Source organism: Oryctolagus cuniculus, chromosome 16 (assembly GCF_051225735.1).
Source record: "Oryctolagus cuniculus isolate XC-2025 breed Fujian yellow rabbit chromosome 16, ASM5122573v1, whole genome shotgun sequence".
Lineage (NCBI taxonomy): Eukaryota > Metazoa > Chordata > Mammalia > Lagomorpha > Leporidae > Oryctolagus > Oryctolagus cuniculus.
The window spans coordinates 1,770,668-1,780,565 of NC_142882.1; the positions used below are offsets into that span (position 1 = coordinate 1,770,668).

Consider the following 9,898-nt stretch of genomic DNA (forward strand, 5'->3'; position numbering starts at 1 on the left):
CCCAAGGCCATCACCGTGGCCCCCGAGGCATCACCGTGGCCCCCGAGGCGTCACCGTGGCCCCTGAGGTGTCACCGTGGCCCCCGAGGCATCACCGTGGCCCCCAAGGCCATCACTGTGGCCCCCAAGGCCATCACCGTGGCCCCCGAGGCATCACCGTGGCCCCTGAGGCGTCACCGTGGCCCTCCCTGCCCACCCATTGGCTTCTGCTCCCCCAGGCTCGTGGCACCCGGCTGGAATCGAAGAGACAGATCAGCAGGGCCGGGGTTCAGCCGCTGCTGGGGACGTCCCCACCCCTCGGCAGAGTGCGGGGGCTCCGTCCCCACCTGTGCGTCCCAGGCGCTGCCCTATCGCTGTGCCCCCCGGGAGACGGCAGGTGCCGGCTCCGGCACCAACACGGGAGACCAGGATGGAGCTCGCGGCTCCTGGCTGCTGCCTGGCCCAGCCCCGGCTGTCTGTGTCTCTCCGTCGCTCCACGCAAATAAACTTCTAGAAAGATTTGAAATTCAGTTGTCCTCGGGCAGGGGACCTGGTGGTCTAATTCACACTAGGGTGTGCCTGACTGACAGCAGGGCCCTGTGGCCCTCGGGGGGGTTGGGTAAGAGGAAGCGGAGAGGCCCGGCTGGGGCCGGAACAGGGAGGAGCAGAGGCAGACAGGGAGCCCAGCAGCCGCTGCCCACAGCCCCCGCCCCCGGCTGGACAGCCCTGGACCCGAGCCTTCCCCATGAATGCCGAGTAAATATTATGACCGGCAGCACCACAGGGAAGCCAAAGCAAACCCCGGGGAGGGGAGAGGGGCCCTGGGCTGACCCTGCAAGGGGTCCGAGCGGAGCGGCCCGGGCTCCTCGCCAGGCCGGCCCGTGGCAGGGCACAGCCTCCCTGGCACACACGTTTAATCCGGCGTCCCCAGCCAGGCGGCGTCTACACCGTGAGCGACACGGCAGGCGTGGCACAAGGGAGGCCCCCGTGAAATTCAGGGCCACGGCCCTGAAGCCCCCTCTCCCCCCGACCCCGCTCGCTCAGCTCCAGCCACGTGCCGGGGTCGGTCCTGCCTCAGGGCCTTTGCACTGGCTGTTTGATCAGTGCGCAGCACCCTCCCCTCAGTGCTGGCCCTGGCTGACTTCAGCCCGTCACTCAGGCCTGTGCGCACGCGTTCTGTCGGGGACTCGGCACAGCCGGGAAAGCAGTGGGACGACGGCCGAGTGCTGGGCCCTGCACCTGCGTGGGAGCCCCGGATGGAGCTCCTGGCTCCTGGCTTTGGCCTGGCCCAGCCCCGGCCGTTGCAAGCCTGGTGGAGGCGGGCGGAATCCAGGCCCAGGGAAACAGGTGCAGGAGCCCTGGGGTGGGAACGTGACCAGCTCCGGGAATGCGTGTTGGCTACGTGAACCGTGGAAGATTCTAGAAAGCCCCAGTGTCCCGGATTGGCTGGGCTGGACCTGGAGCTGGCCCCCGGAGGATGGGCAGGAGGGATTCGGCTCAGCGTGGGACGGGACTTCGTGTCCTGGGAGTGGACAGGCCCCATCCCGGGGCCCTGGGCTTCCCGGGAGCCTGATGGAAGTAGGGCAGAGGTTATGGCAGCGTGCGCGGTACCCCAGGCTGCGGCCTTTGCCCACGGCAAGCTGGAGATAACGGTCCCCGCCCCTCCCCCAGCCTGCCCTGCTGGCACTGGCCCTTTGCCCTGTCCGTCTGCCCGGTCCGCCAATCAGCACGCCGGGTGGGCTGGCGGCTGCGGGACGGGGAGCCCTGGCTGGGGGGTGGCCCCCGGGTCGCTTCAGAGACCTGCGGAGCGGCCGGAGGCCCCAGAGCTGCCCGGGCCCCTGCATGGGGATTGAACTGCCGAGGTGCTGAGCTGGGCGGGGGCCCCGCGGTGGGTGGGCGGGGGCCAAGCTGGGAGCTGGGAGGAAGCCCCCGTCCCCTTGCACAGGTGGGAAGGCTGAGGCCACACCGCGAGCAGGTGCCGGCGGACAGCGGGGGGCCGGAGCCGCCCACCCTGCCTGGGGACGGCGGAGGGGGCCGAGGACCCTCACGCCCGCCCCTGCCCCCAGATGACGTCGCCTGCCTGTGCCGTGGGCCCCCTGGGCCCCCTGGAGCTCCTGGACCTGTTATTCGACCACCAGGACGGCGTCCTGAGACACGTGGAGATGGGCGAGGGCTGCGCGGGCGCCGGGGACCAGGTGGGCGGCCGGGGCCCGGCGGGCGGGGGCGGGGGTCGTGTCCCGGGGTGGGGGCGCTCGTCAGGGGCCTCCCAGCCCCTCCCCCATCCTGCCCCCTCCCCTCCGCCAGGTGCTGCCGGGTCTCCAGCCCGATGACTTCCTCAGCTGCGTCCTGGGCTCGGGCGACTCCGTGCCCGGCTCCCCGCTCTGGTCGCCCGCGGCCAGCGACAGCGGCATCTCCGACGACCTGCCCTCGGAGCCCCCAGACACCCCGCCCCGCGGCGGACCGGCCGCCGGCCCCGCCGGGCCCCACGCAGGGCCCCACCTCTGCTGCCAGCGCGGGGCCCCATGCCCGGCCCGGGGCCCGGGGCCCCAGGTGCTGGAAGCCTCGGTGACCATCGACCTGGGTGAGCTCCATGCCCCTCCGCGGAGCCGCACTGAGCCCATTTTCCAGATGGTACCACCGAGTCCCGCTGAGGTTAAACACGGGAAGAAGTCCAGGGCTCCCGGGAGGCCCCATCCTTGTCCTGAGGGAGTGAGATCTGAGATCCGTAATGATTTACCCAGAACCCCTGGCCCCCAGGGCACCTTTTGTGCCCAGAGAGGTGAAGTCACTTACCCAAGGCCACACAGCTCCGCCCCCTCGGCCTGGAAGCCACCAGCCCCTGTCCCCTGGGGTGGCAGTGGGCGCCCTGACCGCGTCCTGGGGACAGACCGGCCTGCCCATGTGGGTTCTCGCCTTACAAGGCGGGAGACTGAGGCACTGGCCTTGGGGACCTCAGGGCTCAGCCGAGAGAGTCAATCCTGGGAGACTGCCTGGCGGAGGCGGGGGTGGGGGGCCGGGAGCCCGACTCGCCTCACTCTCTGTCTCCATCCCCACCTGCCCTGGCCAGACATGTGGAACCCGGCCGCCGGCCCCTACACGGAGGCGCCCACCCGGCAGGCCGACGTGTCCGCGCGCTGCGAACTCACGGTCAAAGACCTGCTTCTCTCCGGCAGCGGCGGCGGCGGCGGCGGCGGCGGCGGCGGGGACCTGGTGAGCCCCTCCCCCACCCGGGGCCCCTCCATGGGCCCATTTCAGAGGCGGGAAGACTGAGGGGCGGGGTGTGGCTGGGATGCGCCCGGCCCAGAGCAAGGCAGCGCGTCCTGTCTCCCGGGCTGGGGCGGGCGGATCCTAAACGGGTGAAATGTGGGCGTGCAGACGGACACGGGGCCGGGGCTGGGCTGTGACACCGCACGGGGGAGGAGGGGGACGGGGACAGGAGGGCGGGGCCGCGGGGACCGGGCAGAGGTGACAAAGTCCAGTGCCGAGACCGCCCCTGGACAGCGCCCCTGGCTCCCCACTGCGGGGGTGCCCCTCCTCCTCTTCGTGACGCCTCCGAGAGAGAGAGAGAGAGAGAGAGAGAGAGAGAGAGAGAGAGGTCTTCCACCTGCTGGGTCACTCCCCAAGTGCCCACAACAGCCAGCGCTGGGCCAGGCGGAAGCCAGGACTCCATCCGGGTCTCCCGCGCAGGTGCGGGGCCCAGGCGCCTGACACTCACAGCGGCTCCCAGGGTGCGCATGCGCAGGGAGCTGGCGTCAGGTGCAGAGCCCGGGACTCGAACCCGGGCGCTCGGGCGTGGACTGCGGGGTCCCTGGAAGTGCTACGCCTCTTGTGACCTGTGCGCAGGCTGCCTCCGGGGCTCCCAACCATTGCTGGCGCAGTGTGCACGCCCAGGGGCCGGCGCCCGGCGGCTGTGGGCGGAGCTGGGCACCCGTGGGGGCGGGACGGGCGCTCAGGCCCGGGGCGGGGCCGTTCCCAGCCTTGCTGTCCAGGGAGCGCCCGCAGGGTGTCCCGGCCTCTGCCGCCCCCCAGCGGCCGCCCGGCTCCCTGCGGCCCCTCAGTGGCCTGCTTCGTCCGTCCCCAGCAGCAGCCCCTGGCCGCCCCGCGCCTGCTGGGCCCCGGCTCTGGGCGCTGTCAGGACCTGGTGCTGACCGAGGACGAGAGGAAACTACTGGCCAAGGAGGGCGTCACCCTGCCTTCCCAGCTGCCCCTGACCAAGGTGAGCTGCGGCGGGGGTCCTGGCGCCTCCGGCCTCTCCCCTGTCCACGGGGTCCACCTTCAGCCCTGCTGCCCCTTGACACGGGAGCCAGAGAAACCCACCGGGGAGGGGGCCCCCTGCCCCCAGGAGGGGACTTCCGCCGCAAGGGGTCCGTCTCGGGCTGGACGTGGCCGTGTTGCGCCTGATCAGCGTTCAACGGGGAGATTTAGGGTCTCAGGACCCCCCGGGCCCGAGGCGGGCGGCCGCCAGGGGGCGCCCTGCGCCGCGTCTGCTCGGAGCCCCGCGGGGATCGGGGCCGCCCGGTGGGCCCTGGGGGTCGCGGTCAGGCGCGCTCAGCTCCGGCCCCGCGCGCCCCGCAGTTCGAGGAGCGGGTGCTGAAGAAAATCCGCCGGAAAATCCGCAACAAGCAGTCGGCGCAGGAAAGCCGCAAGAAGAAGAAGGAATACATCGACGGGCTGGAGACGCGGTGAGGTCACGGGCTGACGTCACGGCCGCGGCGTGGTGACGTCACGGGCCGGGCTGCGTGGCCCCCGCACCTGGGTGACCGCAGCCTCGGGGAGGGCCGGGCCAGCTATGTAACACCTTTGGCTGTCAATCGTCCATCTGCCAATCATGTGTCAATCATATCAGCTGTCAATTAATATCACCCATCACAACCATGTGTCCCTCTTGTCTGTCATGTATCTGTGCTCTGTCCTCCGCCTGTCTGTCCATCACCGACCCGTCCATTTGGAAGGCGGGTCTTCCACCCGCCGGTGCCCTCCCCGATGCCCACGACGGCCGGGCCGGAGCTCCCAGGTGGGCGGCGGGGACCCCAGCCCTTGGGCCCTGCCAGCTGCCTCCCTGGGTGCGCATGCGCAGGGAGCTGCCTGGGACGCGGGACTCGAACCCAGGCCCTTATGGGATGTGGGCGTGGCAGGCAGCTGCTTCAGCCGGCCTTTTGACCCCAGGAGGGTGATGTCACCGCTGTCACAGGCCCGGGCGCCAGCAGACAGGCGCGCCAGGCCCGGCCCCGCCCAGCCTCCCCCCTCTGGTTGGGCTCCCCGACCTGCCCGGGGGCGGGGCTCCCAGGCAGGTGACAGGCGGCCCCAGTGACACTGTGCGCGCCCCGCAGCATGTCGGCCTGCACCGCGCAGAACCAGGAGCTACAGAGAAAGGTCTTGCATCTCGAGAAGCAGAACTTGTGAGTCGTGTTCAGCCGGGGGCGGGCCCCAGAGTCTCCGCGGGACGAGGAGAGAGAAGCGTGGGGTGGGGGGAGTAAGGGGGCGGGCGGAATAGAGCAGGGCACTTGGACTTGGGGCTTTGAAGGGTGTGGAGGAGTTCACGGGGAAGCAGAGCGCTCCCAGGGATTTGTCGACCCAGAGAGAGGGACTGGCGAGGAATCGGCTTTGGGCGAGGCTGGGGGTTCTGGGAAGCAGAGCCAGGGCCGCGGGGGCTCAGCCAGGCCCACCGCCCCCCGCGCCCCGCCCCCCAGGTCTCTCCTGGAGCAGCTGAGGAAGCTCCAGGCCACCGTGGCGCAGTCCGCGGGCAAGTCCGCGCAGACCGGGACCTGCATCGCGGTGAGTCCGAGCCGGCCGCCCGCGGGCGGGGGCGGGGCTCCACCGCCTCCTCGCGGGGCTGCTGACCCCGCCCCCTCCCGCCAGGTGCTGCTTCTCTCCTTCGCCCTCATCGTCCTCCCGTCCATCAGCCCTTTCGCCACCCCCAGCAAAGCCGAGAGCCCCGGGGACTTCGCGCCCCTGCGAGGTAGGCACCGCCCCCCAAAGCCCCTCTCTTGCGGTCACCGTGGACGCCCCCCGCCCCCCATCCTGGGCCTTGGGGGAGGAGACCCCTGCACTCCTGTGCCCCGAGGCTGGCGGCTAGGGGAGGGACGGCCGCTAAGCCCCGCCCCCACCCCAGTCTTCTCCAGGACACTGCACAACGAGGCTGCGGCCCGCGTGGCCCCCGACGCCACGCCAGGCTCCGAGGCCCCAGGACCCCAGCCCGAGGCCGGCGCGCCGCACCCAGGGTCTCCAGGCCGCCCCGGGGAGGACTGGGGCTTCCAGGACCCGAAGGCGCTGGACAGCTCCGCGGGGCCGATGGACAACTCCACCTTGGTTCTGGGGGACTCGGGGGAGGAGCTGGGCCCGGCCACCCTGCTGGACTGGGTGGCGCCCGAGCCGGTGCTCAGCGCGGGCCGCGCGGGGCTGGAGGCGGCCGGGGGCGAGCTGTGAGCGCCGCGCGCGCCGGGCCTCTGCCAGGACGCGCGAAGCCCCAGGGGCGGCCCCGCGCCGCACAGCGACTGCTCCGGCCTCCCTCGCGGCTGCGGGGACCCCGGCCCCGACGCCGCCGGGGCGCACGCCCGCCCCTCTTTTCTAAGATGCCTTGTTCCTTAATAAAGTATTTTGACCGAGCTCGCGGCTGGCAGCGTCAGGACCTTGGAGAGCGGCCGCGGGCGCGCGGGCGCCGTCGGGGCCTGGAGCGGGGGTGGGGGGCTGCTTACAGGGGCTCCGCGTCGGGGACCAGCGGCGAAGACCCCGCACCCCCCCTCGGCCCACACCCGGCTCCTCCTGAGTCCAGCCCCCTGCCGATGGGCGCCCAGTGCCGGCTCAGGCCCCGTGGGCGGCCTTCCTGGAGGAAGCGGCCGGGGGCCCGCCCGTCTCGGGAGGAGCGCGCCTCAAGCCCTCCCAGCTGGGGGCAGGTGGAAACCCGGGCCCCTCGTAATGGGGCCACGCGCAGGTGCAGCCGCGCTCAGACACGCGGGGGTGGGCAGACAGCGGCCGGACAGGCGGCGGCGGGGCGGGGGCTCCCGGGACCACACAGCCCCAGCCCGGTGCGCATCGAGGGTCCGAGCCACTCCTGCCTTTATTGCGTCCAAGCCTGGAGGAAGCCGGGGTCTCCGCGCCGGGCTGCCCCCCCCCCCCGAGGGTCCCTGACGCCCGGGGCTGAGGTCGGGGCTGGCGTGGGGGAGGGGTCCCCGGGCCGGGGGCGTCCGCTGTGTCTGGGCTGGAGCTGGGAGGGCGGCTCCTCGGGGGAGGGGCCCCCAGCTGCGAGTCCGTACCCCCCCCCCGCCCCGCTCCCCGCCGCCCGCTGGGGTCAGCTGGGGTCGGCCTCCGCCTTCACCCGCTTCGGGGGCCGGCTGGGGGCGGGGCTGTCCGGCGCCTCCCGCTTGGGGCTGTGCTGGGGCTCCTGTTTGGGGGCGGAGCCGTTGAGCAGGGGGCGGGGCTCGAGCAGGGGGGCCGGCGGGCGGGGCAGGGGCGGCAGTGCGCGCTCCAGCACGCGGGGCCCCTCCCAGGCGGGGATCGGCAGCCCCAGGTGCTTCATGAGCTGCGTCATGACGTCATCGACGTAGCCGTGGATACGCAGGTCTGCGTGGCGGTCCTGCGGAGGGGGGGGGCGCAGAGGGGTGAGGAGGGGCGGCGGCGGCGGCGGCGGGGGGCCGGGGGGCGGGGCGGCACCTACGTGCTTGGTGGGCTGCAGGTTCACGATGACCAGGCGCCCTCCGCGGCGCTTGGTGGCCAGCGGCAGGTTCCCGCTGGGCCGGATCTGCAGCGAGGTCCCCAGAGTGATGGACAGGTCCGCGTTCCTGGGGGGGGGGGAGCCGGCTGCTGGGCCGCCACCTCCAGGTAGCCCTCCCGGACTTCGCCCAAGTCCCTGCTGGCTGTGTCTCCCCGTTTCCTCCCCCCCCCCACTGTGAGCGCGTGGGGGTGCGGGGGGGGCGGGGAGGCAGGGGTCAGACCTGCTGGCCTCGTCGGCGAGGGCCAGGTCCCGGTCGGGGAGGGCGTCTTCCCAGTCCAAGATGGTGTCTCTCAGCTCCCCCCTGCAAGGCAGAGCGGGTGGGGGATGCAGCCGGGGGCGGCTGGGGGGCGGGCGGGGGTGGGGAGGCGGGGGGGGGGGCTCACCTGCAGGCCCGCAGCCCCCGGGCCTTGGCCACGGTGCAGAGGCGCCCGGTGGCCTTGAGGCCCATGCTGCCCACCACGGCGTCGCGGACGTACTGCCTGCGGGGGGAGGGGCGTGCGGGGAGGTGGGGGCGCGGCCCGGCCCCTCCCTCCCGGGGTCCCTGGGCGCCTGGAGCCACCTGCTCTGGGGGAGGGGCCGGTCCCAGCTCCGCCTGCGGCCCCCGAGCCCCGCGGGAGTTCAGACAGGGGCTCTGGGTCTGGGGCGGCCCTCGGCCCTGAACTTGGCCTCCACGGCCCGCGGACGGCCCCACTCACGTCTTGCACTTGGCACACTGCTCCACGAACATGTTCCCGTGCAACTCAGCCAGCTTGTCCCTGCGGGAGAGGCAGACGGAGGCTCCGGCTCGAGGCCGCCGCCTCCAGGAAGCCTGCCGGGACGCTCGCGCGCCGCAGCTGCCCGCACCCCCGGGCCGGCGGTACCTGGGGAAGCCGGAGCGCACGTGCAGCCCGTCCACGTTCTGGCTGACCAGGAAGCGCAGGAGGCCCACGCGCTGCAGCTGCACCAGCGCCATGTGCGTCTGCGTGGGCCGCGCGCTCTCGAAGGTCGTGTCGAACTTGGGCGCCAGGCCGCGCTCCTCCATGGTCCACACGCCGTGGGGGCCCCTGGGGCGGCGCGCAGGGAGAGGGGGCCTGGGACTCAGGGCGGGGCGGGGCTGGCGGCGCCCTGGGCGACCCGGGCGCTGGCCCTGCCGCGACGCGCCCTCCCGCGCCCACTGACCTGAAGTCGGGGATGCCCGAAGCCGTGCTGATGCCCGCGCCCGTGTGGACCACCACGTTGGCCGACTGCCAGATGAGCCAGGCCAGCTCCCGCACCTTGCGCTCCAGCTCCTCGGGCGGGTCGAAGATCTGGCAGGCGGGGGCGCAGAGGGCGCGGCTCGAGCGCGGTGGCCCCCGGCCCCGGCCCCCTCGCTGCTTCTGCGCCGCTGCCGCTGGCCACAGGACCTTTGCACGGGCCGTGTCCACAGGGACCGCCCCCCTCGCCGCCGCCTTGCCCCGCCAGCTGGACTGGTGTCAGTGCGCCCCTTGTCTGTGCCCGCACGGGAGTGGCAGCTGCTCGTCTGGCTCGCCCCCCACCCAGGCTCCGGGCCCAGCCCCCAGCCCCCAGCCCCCAGCCCCCAGGCTCCGGGCCCAGCCCCCAGCCCGCGCCCGGCCCACAACAGGTGTCCAGTGAGTTCCGGGACAGGAGGAACCACACCAGCCCGAGGCGTGGGGCTCCCGCCGGCACCCGCAGCGGGGCCCGCCTGCCCGGGGAGGGGGCCCTCCTCGCCCCCTCCCACCCCGATTCACAGGAAGGGGGCGTGGAGACCCAGGAGGAAGTGGGGGGGGGGCGTGGAGAAGCCGGGGGTCGCCCCGCTCGCCCTCCCGGCCGACTCCCAGCTCGCGCCCCCTCCCCATCACCCCGGGGACCCCGGCCCAGCCCCCCCACCCCGGGCAGCCGCGCTCGGGGTCCCCGGCGCGCGGGGGGCGTCACTTCCCGCCCCCTGGGAAGTCCCTCCCCTTGTCCAGCCGGGCGCCCCTCGGTGTTCCCGCGATGCCCCGCCCGCGGCCCCCCGGGGGCGGCCACGCTCACCTCCGGGAGGCCGCACTTGCCCTTGTCTGCGTACGGCGACAGCCCCGCCGCGTAGTTCACCGACATCCTGGCCGCCCCGGCGGGAACAATAAAGTTTCCCTTGTTGAGGCGGCTTCCGCCGGAAACGGGGTGGGGCGGGCAGGAAGGCGGAACCGCGTTGACGGACGCGCCTGCCGGGGCGCATGCGCGCGCGTCGCGC

At 73.3% G+C, this 9,898-nt stretch overlaps 2 protein-coding genes across 4 annotated transcripts; one reads left to right on the top strand and one right to left on the bottom strand.

Annotated features, from left to right (window-relative positions):
- Nucleotides 1-1,151: 1,151 nt before the first annotated feature.
- On the top strand, nt 1,152-6,584 carry CREB3L3 (cAMP responsive element binding protein 3 like 3). 3 transcript variants are annotated; one of them, XM_070058644.2, is made up of 10 exons: nt 1,152-1,325; nt 2,045-2,173; nt 2,283-2,559; nt 3,046-3,188; nt 4,060-4,194; nt 4,554-4,660; nt 5,309-5,377; nt 5,669-5,753; nt 5,838-5,937; nt 6,091-6,584. In XM_070058644.2, exons 2-10 carry the CDS (start codon nt 2,045-2,047, stop codon nt 6,402-6,404), a joined length of 1,359 nt encoding a protein of 452 aa, XP_069914745.2. In that variant the 5' UTR covers nt 1,152-1,325; the 3' UTR covers nt 6,405-6,584. The 3 variants fall into 3 exon arrangements, with proteins under 3 accessions (XP_069914745.2, XP_069914743.2, XP_069914744.2); XM_070058642.2 differs by lacking the exon at nt 1,152-1,325 and adding an exon at nt 1,687-1,840; XM_070058643.2 differs by lacking the exon at nt 1,152-1,325 and adding an exon at nt 1,687-1,840 and having other exon boundaries at nt 4,063-4,194.
- A 428-nt stretch (nt 6,585-7,012) lies between these two features.
- SIRT6 (sirtuin 6) lies at nt 7,013-9,848 on the bottom strand. Its single transcript, XM_070058645.2, has 8 exons — nt 9,700-9,848; nt 8,848-8,975; nt 8,550-8,732; nt 8,385-8,444; nt 8,073-8,168; nt 7,910-7,990; nt 7,633-7,756; nt 7,013-7,551 (listed from the first exon to the last, which is right to left on the bottom strand). The coding sequence occupies exons 1-8, from the start codon at nt 9,763-9,765 to the stop codon at nt 7,267-7,269; spliced, it is 1,023 nt and encodes a 340-aa protein (XP_069914746.2). The 5' UTR covers nt 9,766-9,848; the 3' UTR covers nt 7,013-7,266.
- Nucleotides 9,849-9,898: the final 50 nt, after the last annotated feature.